The sequence below is a fragment of the Nyctereutes procyonoides genome, unplaced genomic scaffold, assembly GCF_905146905.1.
Source record: "Nyctereutes procyonoides isolate TBG_1078 unplaced genomic scaffold, NYPRO_anot_genome, whole genome shotgun sequence".
Lineage (NCBI taxonomy): Eukaryota > Metazoa > Chordata > Mammalia > Carnivora > Canidae > Nyctereutes > Nyctereutes procyonoides.
The window spans coordinates 18,752,161-18,768,938 of NW_026575024.1; the positions used below are offsets into that span (position 1 = coordinate 18,752,161).

At 38.2% G+C, this 16,778-nt stretch overlaps 1 protein-coding gene across 1 annotated transcript in view; it reads right to left on the minus strand.

The window, feature by feature from the left end:
* The window catches only part of TOP1 (DNA topoisomerase I), a 92,213-nt gene that overhangs the window by 18,480 nt on the left and 56,955 nt on the right, over nucleotides 1–16,778 (minus strand). Inside the window, exons 8-11 of the mRNA XM_055345296.1 lie at nucleotides 13,671–13,783; nucleotides 6,268–6,383; nucleotides 1,711–1,832; nucleotides 472–594 (exon numbers count right to left, since the gene is read on the minus strand). Of these exons, the coding sequence (XP_055201271.1) occupies nucleotides 472–594; nucleotides 1,711–1,832; nucleotides 6,268–6,383; nucleotides 13,671–13,783 (474 nt within the window). The remainder of the gene's footprint in view (nucleotides 1–471; nucleotides 595–1,710; nucleotides 1,833–6,267; nucleotides 6,384–13,670; nucleotides 13,784–16,778) is intronic.

The following is a 16,778-nucleotide window of genomic DNA, read 5'->3' on the forward strand; positions in this document are numbered from 1 at the left end:
TGCCTACTGGTAATCTAGAAGAAAATGACATCCCACTGGATACTAGAAAGATTCCTCTGGAGTAAAGATGAAGATGGATGAGCATGGCTAGATCCCAGGGTAAAATAAATCAAGAACAGGGAGGTACATGGGCAGTATCATAGTATCTGTCTTAAAACCCTAATATCCAGGAGCCACTGTACAGGTCTGCCCACACTTAAATACTGTATTACTGGAGTTACTGACTGTTTAGGTTCCAAGAGCACTAGGTTCTTATACTGAGCCATTAAATAAAATGCCTATTATTCAAAATTTTTGGTCTGTGTAAAAACTAAGAAAACTTAAACTTTACTATCCTAAGAATCCTTTATCTTTAGTATAGAACCATGTGAAATTACTAAAGTGAAATCTATATTGTTAAGAACCAAGAAGAAAATTAGATGAATTAAACACTTCCAAAATCCTCCAGGGATTTAAGAACTTCTGTAGTACCAGTTTCTCCTCCTTGCTCATCTGTTTCCGAGCTTCTGACTGGGCTTTGAAATACTGGCTCATCTGGGTAAAATCACATTTGCTTAGGTTGGTGATAATATTCTTCTCTTCATTAGTCATTTCCTAGTTAAGAAAAGGGTGAAGACAGAAGAAAAAGGTAAATATGCAGTTTATTCCACAGGTTTCTTTGTGATTACAGCAAAGTATTTTTTTTTTCAGCCAAAGGTGTCTAGAGAGGTAGGCAATCTAAATTCATGAGCTTTGAAAAAAAAAAAAAACAAACCACAATTTTATTACTTTGTTCTATTATAAAATACTTAATAAAATAAAAAAAGCTTTACATGATGTATCCTTTAAAAAAGGTTATAGAACTCTTATGTAATTTCTTGGGCTCCTTACACACTGCCACATCCGCAAGCATATGTATCATCCCACAGTTGGAAAAACATGAATATATATCATTTGCTTTAGTAATGAGAGAAATATTTCTATATTCATTCTCTCTGAGAAACATTATCCCTTTGGATGCCTGGGTGGCTCAGCGGTTTAGCGCTTGCCTTTGGCTCAGGGCGTGATCCCTGGGTTCCGGGATCGAGTCCCACATTGGGCTCCCTGCATGGAGCCTGCTTCTCTCTCTGCCTGTGTCTCTGCCTCTCTCGAATAAATAAAATCTTAAAAAAAAAAAAAAAGAAAAAAAAATATTGTCCCTGACCTACTCACTTATTAAATATTATTTCCAGAACTATTCAGAAGGTAAACTTCAGCTCACTTCTGTCCACACAATCCAAATTGAAAATAAGATTGTTTAAAATCACCTAGACAGATATAGGAAATGCGATTTCAAGAGCAGAAAGTACCAAAAGTAAATAAGCAAGAATCAAAGGGAATGGGACATCACATTAATATAATATCTCTCTTTGCAAAAGCAGAGGACAGGCAGTCCTGCAGAGACAAACTTTCCTCTGCTCAGGCAGAGCTGAGGTTTATTGTTTGGCCTGATAAACTCCCTCCTGCAGCCGTAAGTGTGTGGAAGGAAAGACATAGAAGTATTCTTGTTGGATAGAAACCTTACATAATATATTGAATGAATAGGGAAAAAAGAAAAACTTCGCATATAATAAAATTCATAAAGCTCAAATTTTACATTACAGAACTTTTTGTAAAGTAACAGTTTATTAACTGAGTACTTGATTAATATTTCTGCAAGGTGCTAGGATATTAATACATGGGCAACAATACCTTTCTCCAGTCTTTAAAGAAATTTTTCCTAAATATTTCCTTAGTAGTATATTCATGGTCGAGCATTTTTGCAAAGAAGGTAGCTACTTCTTCTGCTTTGGGGCTCAGCTTCATGACTTTACCTAGAGGAAAAAGCAGTTCCAAAAATTGAGCTGTATAGTTTATGTTTTGAATATAAATACTGAGCTCTGGAGAAGTCTTCTAACTAATGGTTTACCTTCCCAAGGTACACAAAGGTCTGGTGACATATGGTAACAATAACAACAAAGACAATACACTGATTTATATCTAGTTGTATAAATTCTCCTTCTCTTTAGCAGATATTTACCTGGGTCATTCTCTGGAGACTATGCCAGTAAACTGTTCCCAGGTGCCTGCTCAGGACAGGGATGAGCTGGGGGAGGCCCAGCCACTCTTCCTTTTCCTTTCAGCAAGCAGGGTCCTTTACACCTCTTCAATGGTTTTTAAAAATCAAATCCTCAGAGGGACTCCTGCCACTGCTAAGCTAAGCAGCCTCTGTTCAAGAAGGGGAGGAAGGGATAGGGCAGGGAGTGGAAGAAAGGAATTGTGGGGGAAAAGAAATAGGCATCTTTCTACTTTAAAGTTAGGTGGGTGGAATATGAATAAAATAATATATATCCATAGCAGGCAAGCCCAGATATCCCACATGAAAAATCTAAATAAGACCTTCTTCTAGAACTTTTGTACTCAAAAATGTGGTTCACAGACCAGCAGCTTTAGCATCACGTGGGAGTTGTTAGAAATGCAGTATCTCTGGGATACCTGGATGGTGTTGTCAGTTGGGCATCCGACTGTCCACTTTGGCTCAGGTCACATGATCTCAGGGTCATGAGATTGAGCCCCAACTTGAGGTCCACACTCAAGAAGAAGTCTGCTTAAGATTCTCTCTCCCTCTTTCTCTGCCTCTGTCCCTCCCCACCCATGTGGTCTCTCAAATAAATAAATCTTTATAAAAAGAAAAAAAAGAAATGCAGAATCTAAGGCCCAACCTCGGATCTACAGATTCAGAAAATGCATTTTAAGAGGCCTCCAGGTGGCTTATGTATATACTAGAGTTTGAGAGATGACTGCTCTGAACACAAGCACTATGAGGTTGCCTCTTTCAGGGAAGTAAGACTTATCCAGAGCACAAGGGATGACTAGGGTTCTTGGTAGTGTGCACATGTTAGTAAAAGCTGTTCTAAAAGAATCCTGATGTTACACAACGGAAACTGCTAACTTGTAAAGTAAATGTGAATGAGCCCTAGGGGTTCTGTGTATACCTTAATTAGTAATAAAGCAATAAAGGAAAGTACTTGGGAGTTTAATCTACTTTTCAGATAGAGTATTTTTAATAGTACTCTCAGGGCCAATTTCCATTTTTTTTCTTGAATATGCAACTATACAGCACCATCTGGAACTAATCCATGGCATAATAACTTGACTATTCCTAAAATGAGGTTAAGTACCATTCCACTTCCTTACTATTACATAGGCATTAATAATTCACCAAGGATTTTCACTTTAATTATAGAAAACTAAAACTTAACCAGAAATCCATTCATTTCAAAACTCAGAAGACATCTCATTTCATGATAGTTGGGAAGTTATCATCCCTAACTGCAGGGATGAAGGTAACTGTGGCACAAAATTGAAATTGTTAGGGTAGACAGAAAGAACCTGCTTGAAATCCTAACTCAAAAGGCCAACAGGTGGCACCACTTTCCCCTTTCAACCCCCTCTAAGCTTCTGCCTTTGCAAGAAGACACTTTGGGGAGACAGGGTTATTAGCTCTCAAGAGATTCCTGCACTTCTTCAGATCGCCTCAACTCAGGTCTGAACTATAGTTGCCACTAAAGTTGTAACATGCTTCTGGAAAAATTTAAGTCATTAAAAAGAAAATACATGGCAAGAAAGAATGTAAAATGTTCTTGGGTCTGTTTGGCATAAACTGGTATCAATAAATATTTGAAAATCAAAGAATGGAGACTCTTTGGCCAATTTTACTGAATTCTTCTTGTACCAATAGAGGAAACAATTCTGATGCCTCCTGTTTTAGATGAGCTGTCAAAAGAGGAAATGACAGCTCTCCAGCAGCAGAGTGGTAGGAGGATGACTTGAAGGTTCCTGGCAAAGGGAGCACTTTGTGGAAAAGGCTGAGCTCCAGGAAGAAGAAACTGCTGAGTCAGAGCTGTAAACTGGAGGTTCTCAGCAGAGACAAGTCACTGCTTCAGCCAGCCTGTGCCCCACCTCCCTGGTACGTTCAAAGGAGTCCGAGAACTCCTTCCCTAGAGAGTAGGCAAGACTTACAGTATCAATTTGGACTAATAATTCAAATACAACATCCTGACTTACTACAGAGTGGGAGTTTACACAATCAAAGGGAAGAAATCCCAGTGAGAAACCCAACTGAGAAAATGATATAGCTGGAGTTCCTATAATAGGAGGGCTGGGCAAAATGGAAGAAGAGACTATAGTAACCAGTGATGACTGATTCAGGGCTTGGCTTCCCATCTTAAAAAGAGAAACCCAGGGGCGCCTGGGTGGCTCAGTTGATTAGGTATCCAACTCTTAATTTTGGCCCAGGTCATGGTCTCAGAGCTGGGAGATCGAGCCCTGTGTCAGGCTCCACACTGAGCATGGAGTCTGCTAGGGACTCTCTCTCCTACTCCCTTGCCCTCCTCGAAAGAAAAGAAAAGAAAAGAGAAAAGAAAAGAAAAGAAAAGAAAAGAAAAGAAAAGAAAAGAGAAAAGAAAAGAAAAGAAAAGAAAAGAAAAAAGAAAAGAAAAGAAAAAGAAAAGAAAAAGAAAAGAAAAGAAAAGAAAAGAAAGAAAGAAAAGAAAAGAAAAAAGAAAAGAAAGAAAAGAAAAGAAAAAGAAAAGAAAAGAAAGAGAAGAGAAAAGAAAAAAGAAAGAAAAGAAAAAAAGAGAAGAAAAGAGAAGAAAAAAGAAAAGAGAAAAAGGAAGGAAGGAAGGAAGGAAGGAAGGAAGGAAGGAAGGAAGGAAGGAAGGAAGGAAGGAGAAAGAAAGGAAGGAAGGAAGGAAAGGAAAGGAAAGGAAAGGAAAGGAAAGGAAAGGAAAGGAAAGGAAAGGAAAGGAAAGGAAAGGAAAGGAAAGGAGAGAGAAGAAGAAGAAGAAAAGAGAAATCCAAAGACTAGAGAATCTAGCTTTCCTTCAAATCATTTTGAGCCTCAAAGTGGGGGGCTTTACTCATTCTGCTTCCTAAACCTTTTGGTAAGTTCAGACTTGAGCTACAGAATACATGGACTTTCAGGATGGTCTTTCTTCGAAGTTCTGGGCTCTTTCTCCTCATTGGAGTTTGGCTTTGGAGTCATATGCAAACATCTCCAGGAATGACCAACTCTGAGTGCTAATAGAACTCTGTCCTGTGTGCTCTAGTCAACACCAATCAGAATATTTGATGCAAGCATTTGTCATTAAGGCCATGCAAACAGGGATTAGCCAATATAGTTCCCTGCTGGGTCTTGGTGTCCAACACAGACATACTGAGTAAACAGTGTTGTAAAAAAATGAATTCCAGCTTGCCAGGTTTGACATGCCTCCCACTTGCGAGACCCAGCCTTTCAGTATAAACTACTAAGTATCTGTGGCCCTAACCACCGCTGGTGGACAAAGAGATGCACTAGAATTCTCTTAAGCATTTACCACTGGTGCCTTTTAGCAGTCTTCCTGCCCAGTATTTAGTATTTCTCACTGTTTGGTCAGCAGACCACTTGGTTTAGAAGCATCCCCAATATTATTCCACATCTATTAAATGAGCCCAGACCCACCTGGTAAATCTTAAGCACATAGGATTTGGGGGAAAATGCTCCAGCTCTTTCTGGATAGAACTCTTGGAATGAGGGAGATCCCATCTACATAGTGCTACATTGCAAAGAAAGAATGTCAAAGACACAGATGCTTAAATTCTTCTACCCAAGGACAGAAAATACTGATGGTAGTTAATGGACAATTCTGAGTGTTCGCAGAGAACCAGACAGGGCACTTCTTCACAGCAGGCCACGAAATCTGATTGCACACAGTGTAAAGGCATAGAGCTGTGCTGCATAGAGTAAGTGACAGACACTTATCAGCCCTACCTAGAGGCTGATAGCTGACTAATTAATCTTCAATCAAATACTAGTACTACTTCTTACCATGAGTGGCTTGTCAGTTTGCATTATATTGCTAAAATATTATCATTTGAGTAAGGCTTTTCTAATAAATCTTGCCAAAGAAGCTCCTCAGAAATGAAGTTCAGATAATAACATTTAACGTGGGGACCAAGTGCTATGAGCTATGTAGATGGACATTTTTGGGACCATGTAGTTAAAATGTTAACAGTCTCTTTGTCAAGGCACTTCTTCATCACCAAATGGGCCTTTAAGAGCGAAATAAACACTGGATAACCCTCCCCCAAATCACACAAGGACAATACGACAAAATGAAATAAACAAAAAGGATTATATAGCACAAGATCCTTTCTCATTTTCTATTCTTCTAAATAGAAGCAAACTCTTTTCTTGGCCAAGAATTAGACAACCTTGGAACAACTCACCATCATAGTAAAACTTGACACTCTCTGGAAGAGGCTCATATGGTGGAGCAAATACAGGGCCTTTATGTTCTAAGAATTTCCACTTGATGCCTTCAGGATAGCGCTCTTCTTCCCACCTTTAAAAAAGTAGAGCCTCATTTAGTGATTACCTAATAAATGCCCAAATAATTAACCTGCTCAATTGACTGGTGTGCTAGAATAACTCTGGGCCCCAGATTCAAGGCCTGGACCAAAATAACCAGTATTCTTCACTTTGAAAAAGCCAACACTCACAACAAATAAAATGGAATACTCATATGAACACAGGAAAATACAGTTCCGTAGTGCAGTTCTAAGACTGGATACAAGGGAGGGACGCCTGGGTGGCTCAGCAGTTGAGTGTCTGCCTTCGGCTCAGGGTATGATTCCAATACTGGGACTGACTCCCGCACTGGGCTCCCTGCAAGGAGCCTGCTCCTTCCTCCGCCTATTATCTCTGCCTCTGTGTTCTCTCATGAATAAATAAATAAAACCTTTAAAATGGTATACATGGCAGAGGTATTATTATGCTATTGATAACACTGAAAAAGACCACCTGGGAGTGGAGATGCCAGATGAAGGTACAAGGAAAAACAATCCTTAAGAAAGTACATGATGGAACAGAGAAAACTGGAAAATAATAATTCAGTGGGGGTATACTGAGTTTAAGGGACTTAAACTTTAAGGGTTACCTAGAGCCATCTAACAGACACTGATAAGCGAATGTTAGATAAGTACTTTAAAAGGGACATTGTATAACCATCACTTAACATTCAACAATTAATACTATGCTAAGTTTCCTAATTTTTTGCTGAACCATTTCAGCAATGTACATTGCAGACATGATACCACATCTCTAAATAGTTCAGCAAACATCTCTATAGAAATAAGGATATCCTCTCACATAACTAAAATACTATCACATCTAACAAAATTAGCATCATTGTAATACCTAGATCTTATTAAAAACTTCCCAATTAAATTTAAAATGTATTTTATAGGTAAGGATCCAATTAAGGATCATGCGCTACAATTGGTTGATAGGTGGCTAAGTCTTTCTTTTTCTGGAATTAGACCTTCTCACCATCAGCACGATTTTCTTTCGAGTCAGTTGTCTTTTACATACAAAATATTTTAAAACTTCATAGATTTTAATCTCCACTATTTCTACCTTAAAATTAAAAGCCCTAAAGTTCTACAGAATCCTTCTGAAAGCTAATTATGCATACTCTATTACTTCCTACCATCTTCTAACTCCAGTATCTTTTTTCTAACTCCAATGTTTAAAATAAAGTTCAGAAATATTAAATAAAAAGTACACATATCAAACGCTGTAATAAAAGCATCACTATAAAACCAAAGTACACATAGATGGTGAAATGGTTTCTGACAAGAGTCCCAAGACCATTCAATGGAGCAAAGAAATCTCTTCAACAAATGGAGGTGGGAAAACTAGATAATCACATGCAAAAGAATGAAGTTGGGCCCTTACCTTATACTATATAAAAAAATTTAACTCAAAATGGGTCAGAGACCCAAATGTAAAACCAAAAAGTATAAAACTCTTCAAAAAAAGACACAGAGCAAAAGCTTTGTGACTTTGCATTTAGCAATGATTTCTTAGATAAGACACCAAAAAGCACAGGCAACAAAAGAAAAAGATCAACTGCACTACAAAGTTAAAAACTGTACATAAAAAAACCCACAACTGTACATCAAAGGACATAACAGAGTAAGGAGGCAACCCACGAATGAGAGAAAACGTTTGCAAAGCATATATCTGATAAAGGATTAAGATCTAGAATAAAGAACTACAACTCAACTACCAAAGAGCAACCCAATTAAAAAAAACAGCAAAGAACTCGAGTACACATTCCTCCAAAGATATACAAATGGATAGTTAGCATCTGAAAAAATACTCAGGATGCCTGGAGGTGCTTGGGTTAAGGTTAAGCATCTGCCTTTGGCTCAGGTCATGATCCCAGGGTTCTTGGAGGGCGCATTGTGGCGCATCGCGCACATCACATTGCATCACACTGCACCGTACCGCACCCCATCCCATCCCATGGGGCTCCTTACTTAGCAGGGAGCCTGCTTCTCCCTGTCTGATACTCCCCCTGCTTGTGTGCTCTGACAAATAAAATCTTAGAAAGACCAAAAAAAAAAAACAAAAAAAAAACAAAAAAACAAAAACAAAACCTCAACATCACCAATCATTAGGAAATATAAATCAAAACTATGAAACACTGCTCACATCCTATTAGGATGTTTTATTATAAAAACCAAAAGCAAACCAGGAAGTAACAAGTGTTGATAACGATGTGGAGGAATTAGAATGCTTATACACTGCTGGTGAGAATGTAAATTGTACAGCCACTGTGAAAATCAATACAGCTCGAAAGTGAAACACAGAACTACCTACCATATGATCCAGCAATTTTACTACTAGGAATATACTGTAACAACTGAAAGTAGGTATTTAAACAAATACTTGTTCTCCAATGTTCACAGCAACACTATTCACAATTGTCAAAAGGTTGAAATGTAAGTATCTATCAATAGATGAACGGATAAATAAAATGTGGTCTCTCCATACAAGTGTTATTCAGCCTTAGAAAAGAAGGAAATTCTGACACATGCCACAACATGGATGTACCCTGAGAATATGTTCTTAAGTGAAATAAGCGAGTCACAAAAGCCACATGCTATGTATTTCCACTTACATGAGATGAGGTACATCACGAAACCAAATTCATAGACAAAAAGCAGAAGGATAGTTACCAAGGTCTGGGGGAAAGGGGGAAAGCGGAGAATGAGGGAGAATTACTTAAAAGTTTCAGTTTTATAAGATGAAAAGAGTTCTGGAGATGGATGGTAGTAGTAAGGGTTATACAACAATACAAATGTACTTAATACACTTAAACTGCATATTTAAAAACGATTAATATGGTAAATTTTTAAAAATATTTTTATTTATTTATTCATGATAGACATAGAGAAGGAGGCAGAAACACAGGCAGAGGGAGAAGCAGGCTCCACACTGGAACCCAGATGCAGGACTCAATCCCGGGACCCCAGGATCGCGCCCCAGGCCAAAGGCAGGTGCCAAACCACTGAGCCACCCAGGGATCCCCTAATACGGTAAATTTTGTTTTTATGTTTACAACATAAAATTAAAAAAAAAAAAACCTGAAAGTCAAGATTTAACAAAATCTTAAACCTAGAAGGAGCATTAAAGATGCTCCATAACCAATCTATCACTCTACATATGAAATGGGCAGGATCTCCCAACTAGACACTGGCATGGAAAGGCCTGGATGCAGAGAGACCCATCCAAATCCCAGAGTCTACTACTCTCCAAATCAGAGAAAACTCACATGTATGTATGTATGCATGCATGCATGTATGTATGTACGTATGAGGTGTGTTGGCATGTATGTGAGAGTAGCTATAAGAAGTCTATGTTGAAGCAGTCACAGTAACTGAGGAGATTCAGAGTACCCTGTCTTCTCCTATACTGGGACTTGGTTCCATTCCTCTCATCAACGTCAGTGATTCTTAATTAAGACTCCAAACCATTTTTAAAATTCTTCTTATTCCAACATGTTCATCCTGAGGACTCACAGTAACTTTCATACCATTTAAGCTAAATAAGAGATTCAGTCAATCACTCAATACTAAACCTCACAGAAAGAGAACATATCCTTTAAGAGGCTGATAATGGATCGACAACCATTACTATACAAATAAAAACAGTAGTGCTGCCCTTCTAGCACTCACCAACAAAATTAAGAAAAACACATGTTTAGACACCAAAATGACTTCTGGAGGCCTGACTTATAAATTCAAGGCAGTTATCAATTTGACAGTAGAATATGCTTGAAAAGGGGAAGGTGGGAAAGTGCTAGAAATGTGAGTTAATCACCCATAATGCTGTTTGAAATCAAGCTCCTTTGCAGTTAACAAGCACCTCACAGTACATTGTAAAATGAATATTTAATTTTTAAAATTCAGAAGTTAAAGCACACATACTAAAGCTTTCTTAAAGATAATCTTTAGAATCAAAGGCAGTTTCTCTGGTTTGAGGAGAATATCAATCCATATGCCATACATTTCTTATCACTATTACTGATTGTGAGTCTGGTCTTTCAACATTGTTCTCTACATATAACCCTAACTCATTTTACTTTTGCTAAAAGAGACTGAAATCCTCATTTAAAGTTACCTAACACAGCAATGTAACATTCTAATTTCTAGGTCTTTCTGTGAAGAATTGTCTGTTTAGAATAAATATGCAACTTCTGTTCCAGGTCAGCTCAGCCCTGACACAAAAGTGTATGTAACTCAAAGCATAACTGAAACTCCACAAATGTTTACACAATGAGTCACCCTTAAAAACAGGGGGATCTCAGTTAAGTAAGTTTTCCCACAAACCTGAACATACCACTTAACACCACTTGGAACACTGTTTCTATGGGGGAAAATATGATAAAAATAAAGAAACTCAGAGAGGATCTGAACCTTCCCCTTCTCTCTAATCACCAAAGAGAAGATAAAGATCAAAGTTTTGCTGCTTTTTGGCAACATTAACAAAATCTAAGACTTTAGGGGGAAGCAAAAGGTCTCCACGTTTGCCAAACTGATGAAGTGTGCCTCTTTTAGTGGGAGAGCAAGAGGAATAATAAAAAAAAAAATGACAATATCCGCCATTTAACCCCTGACTAGGCTGTCAGTGGTGGTCACTGAGAACTGGACCACTGACTTCAGAGTACAGTAGGCAGCTTACCATGACAGAAGAAAGGGCAAACTATCAGCTAAGAGGTCAATCATTCTTGTTCTCTACTTCTAAAAACTTACAGTGTGACATTAAGCAATGTGCTTAATAAAGCACAAAATTTAACTTGAGGACAGCATGCATTGGAGGCTGACTGCTTACCCGCAAACCAACCATCTTCAGTTGAAGACTAACCAATCAAAAAAAAAAAAAAAAAGACTAACCAATCCCACTTAAACCAAAATTAAGAATAAAAATCAAAAGTCACGATCACTCGGAATTAACATGTGGCAACACTGAAAAGGATTTCAATCTAAAGCAAAATTAGGTTATTAGATCCTTCTAAGGCATCGAATTTCCACACACACACAAGGTTGGACCAGGATAAGAGTACATCTGCTTTGAGGTCCAATAAGAGCCAAAGCTCCACAGGAAGGGGGAAGACAGGAGGGAGCTGGTATAGACAAGGAAATGAACTTGTTTATTCAACACTTACTGAGCACCCACCACAGAAGCCTGACAGACACAAAGGGCTGATGAATTACTAACCCACCATTCTCATGATTCCTAATAGCCCCTAATATACATAATCATTTCATTTTATCTTGGGGCACCTGGGTGGCTCAGTCAGTTAAGCATGTGACTCTTTGATTTCGGCTCAGGTCATGATCTCAGGGTCAAGAGATGGAGCTCCATGACAGGCTCCCTGATAGGTGTAAAATCTGCCTAAGATTCTCCCTCTCCCTCTGCCCCTTTCTCTGTTCTCTCTCTAAAAATAAATAAATCTCTTAAAACTGTTTTATTAAAGGTGAATATTTAAACTCTGAAAAACTCTGATTAGTTCCAAAGGAAAAAAAAAGAAGAAAATAAAAACACATATCCTTTTGTTTCCTGACTGACCTTTGAAAGGCCCAGGATTCCTTTGCTCTGCAATTTTCTTTTTCCAAACTTTCCTTTTAACCCCATATGTGGTCACACCAACAATGCCAATTGCATAGTTGTGTTGAGCATTTCTGCCACTGCAGCTCTGCTCCTCTCAAGGCATCTATCTCCCTGGTCATTGATCTCTCCCTTCCCCTCAGGCATGCTGTGCTGAGGAGTTTACAGTTCTAAATTATAAAAGCCATACAGTAAGTGCATACAAATAGGTCTGGAACTCTACATATCAAATTATGAACAGTGGTTACCTCAAAGCTGAAAAGGAGAACCGAAAATCAGACAAAGAAGTCATTTTTTCCTAACTTGTACACCTCCTGCATCATTGGACTCTTTTTCAACACAAATACAAATCATGTATAATAGGTACAGCAGCTAAATCGTACAAAGTTTTAAGAAGTATCAGTATTCAAAATTCTAAACACTAAAACTTATCAAATAAAAACTAAAATTTCCCACTTAAACACACATCTCAAAAGTAACCTGCTATTGCTATTCTCCTCCATAAAGACTGACTCTTCTTCACTCCCAGTGAGGAGGAAGCCTGTTCCTCTCAGTCGCAACCCTAGATATTCTGATACTCATTAATGTTTCCTAACCTAAGAGACATTATACAAAAAGACGTATCATTATTTTCTTGGCATTTTTCTTTGCCTATGTTTTAAGATGTTTACTAATCACTTCTCTAAGACTGTTTCTTTCATTTTTAAAAAAAGATTTTTATTTATTTATGAGAGAGAGAGAGAGGCAGAGACCTAGGCAGAGGGAGAAGCAGGCTCTTCATAGGAGGCCGAGGGACTTGATCCCAGATCAGGACCTGAGCTGAAGGCAGCCGCCCAACCGCTGAGCCACACACAGATGTCCCTGTTCTTTTCAAGACTTTTTTTCACATTAAGAATTTTAAGCCCTCTGTACTGCAAATATTTTCCCATTTTTTTTAATGGCATGAGTTTGTTTGCCATATACAAAACTTTAATTTTGACGTATCAATTTTATAAAGCTTTTCCTTACGGCTCTTATTATACTTCCTGCTTCAAAAGGTCTTCATTGTTCTAAATTATAAAATAGTCATCCAGATTTCCTTGCGCATTTTTTAAAAATTTTTATTTATTTATGATAGTCACACACAGAGAGAGAAAGAGAGGCAGAGACACAGGCAGAGGGAGAAGCAGGCTCCATGCACTGGGAGCCCGACGTGGGACCCGATCTCGGGTCTCCAGGATCATGCCCTGGGCCAAAGGCAGGCGCTAAACCACTGCACCACCCAGGGATCCCATCCTTGCGGATTTTTTTAAGCAAACAGAGAGTTTCCTGAACATGGTTTATAAAATAATCTATCTTTCCCCTATCATTTTATTTTTTAATTTTTCCCTATCATTTTAAAAGCAACATTCTTCACATGCCAAATTCCTATACACACACACCTTCCTAGTTCAATCTGGTCAACAGGATGGGACCTAGTTTTTAGATCTAAAAGGCTGAGAGCTAGTTAACACTCTCTCTCACTAGAACCTGGAAAACTTACTTCAGAATGCCATTCTAGAGAGATTTTTAGATTTTTCTAAGTACTTCCCTCCTCCTCCAAACATCAGGCTATTAAATTTCAATAACACTCTTGTTTAATTAGGTTGTGGAACCCGAGAGGTGACATTGTAACCCAGTGCTGCAATGTTACCATTTCCACTTCTGCTCCTCTTCTTTCTTCGGCTTCTTTTTCTTGCTATCTGGCTCGGGGACTTTTTTATCTTTCTCTTTCTCTTTATTCTTGGGTTTTTTCAATTTACCGTCCTACAAAGAAACATGGTGAGAAAGCACTTAAGTACCAATCACATTTAAGCAGTAGTTGTGAGGGGCCCTTAGGAAGAAAAACAGGAATCACAGAATATCAAAACTGGAGAGGTTTTTAAAGCTAAATTTGATACATGAATGAAAATTTATTGGTCTTTTTCTCTAGGGTAATGTTTCCCAAATGATTACTTCCTGACAAATGATTACCTGAGAAAGTAGTTAAAAACATTCATTTTGCATGGGAAGAGAGCCTAGGATATTCTATATTTTTTAGCCTCAGAGGAATGTTTGGGAAAGCACTGCTATGGAAAATAGTCCCAATGTATTATGCTCACTTGTTTTAAATCGACTCATCTTTAAACCTCTTCCAACACTATCAAATAATAGCTATAGGAGACTTTGTATTTAGATACTTATTTGAAAGGAAATCTTGATTGAGTCTGAGAGGGGCTGTGGGGAAATACTTCCTATCACTGTTGCCTACATACACAAAGTCAGGAAGCAGTAAACAAATGTCAAGGAGGTCCTAAAATGATTATCAATTCCTATATTGTATTTCTTTATGGCTCTTCTTTGAACTGTCACCCCAGATGAACTGTCATTGTGGCACAAATATAAACAAATAAAATTCAGTAATACGGAAGGTAAGTCTCAAACACACACACACACACACACACACACACACACACAAAAATGTGCTATTCAAAAAGTGCGGGTCCTACTTCACAGGAACTGAACTCTTTTAAAGAATATTTTCCTTTTCCTAACTATCCAAGATCATTTTTTAAATAAAGATTTTATTTATTTATTCATGAGAGACATAGAGAGACAGAGGCAGAGACACAGGCAGAGGGAGAAGCAGGCTCCATGCAGGTTGCCCAATGTAGGACTCAATCCCGGGACTCCAGGATCATGCTCTGAGCCAAAGGCAGACACTCAACCGCTGAGCCACCCAGGCATCCCACCAAGATCATTTTTTATTCAACAAGTGTAGCTATGAAAAGTGGTTTTGAGTCATCTTAAAATCATTTATAGAATGGTAGAGCTTGAAAGACCTTTAAAAAAGACAGTTTGGTTTGACATATTCCAGTTATAATTAAGGAAAACTCTGAAATGGAAGTTTGTTCACTTGTTCAAGGTCATTTAGCTGCTACTGACCATGATGAGAGCCCAAGTTTACCAGAAAAATCATAGTGTGACTCATGGGAATGACTGGAATATATAAACATCCTAGCACTACATGATAGGACAGCAATCAAGATAAACTCAGGATTTTAAAGCAAATGATCTTTACCGTAGGAGGAAGGGAAAGACTACAACACCAGACATATTTTAATACAGGAATGGAGGATATCAATGTAGAAGTATGTTCAGGAGGAGAAAGTACTAGAGAATCATATTAATTCAGATAATGTTTATCATTTTAGCCTGAAACACACCACAGGAAAGGGAAATGTTTTTTAGTTAAGACATTCTCTGAACAGCTTCTGAGCAGGCATACAGATGGTCCCATCAGGAAACTACTGGCTATACTGTATGTTTTCAAGCCTCAAAATGGGATAATCAGTCACTGAGAAACTTTAGAACAATTCCCAGAAATGAAAAAAACCACAGCCAATGAATGAGGCTTCAGGACTGCTCCTGCCATCTGAGGTCCCAGGCATAGTAAGACTGAGTATTAATTCTAGGTCTTTCAGCCGCATTTTTTTTCTCCCCTTATAGGGAGAGGGCTGCTGAAAAGAATAAAACAGTTATTACTAGCTCCTTCCAAACTCAGAGAAAGGTATTATTTTACATTAATTCAACAAAGGGATAAAGGCAATACAGAAAGCCAAAGTTTTACATTTTTTAACTGATTAATCTGCACTTGATCATCTATATAAAAGTTGAGTCACTACATAATCACTCAACATTTTACTCTTAATTCCTTCAGTTGGTACTCATAAACTTGAACTGCCAAAAACAGACCAGTCAGAAAAGCCCATTTCTCTTAAATCTAGGACCCCATCATCTCTCTGTGGGCACCTACTCATTACTATTTTTAATGTGATTTCATTAAAGACCCTTCTCCCTTTCTGCGGAGTTAAAGCATCAGCAAAGTCACACAGGAGACAGGATAACATAGTAGCTAGTGGTACTCGTTCTGGAATCAGACTGCATGGGATCAAATGCTGGCTTTACTACTCCATAGTTGTATGACATCAGGCAAATGATCTCAGCCTCTCTCTATACCTCAGTTTCTGCATCTGCAAAATGTAGATAATAGATAGTGGCTATATTTACCTCTTAAGGGCTGTTGTAAGGATTAAATGAAATGACTCATATAAAGCATTAATAGTGTCTGGCACACAGTAAGCACCTATTACATTTAATTTTAATTATGATTATCATTCTTACTACTACTACTACAATAGATTACATTCTTAAAACTCATTGTTCCCTACTATCGCTATCTTTACTGCTCATCCTTTGATGAGCTACTGACTTAATACTTGTGAATTCATTTTGCCCATGACCATGGCTAACCACAAATGCAACATAAGGGCTAAGAATTCACTCAACCCTTTCTCTTAGGAGAGTGCAAGATTAAGACTCCTGTGAATTTCTGACATCCTTCTCTTGAATTATTTGCTAACACCTCTTCAGTACAAGAAATAGGAAATGTCAAAAGGAACCATATTATTGTATTTTTAAATCTACCACAAACATAAAGTAGAGCCCCCAGAAAAATACTTGAGTTGAGCTGAGATTTTAAGGATTTTAAGGAAGGTGACGAGCAAAAGAAGGGAGGAAGAGCATGTGTGTTCCCAACAGAAAGAACGGCATGTGCTACATAAAGCTCCGAAGCACAAAAGAATCCAGTGTGGAAAGGAAACAAGGGAGGCCAGTATGGCTGGAATAAGCAAAATTAGAGAAGAAGCGCAAGATGAAGGGAGGCACCAGATGCAGATGCACTCAGACTGGGAAGAGTAGTGGTAAAGAGCTTGGGTTTTTC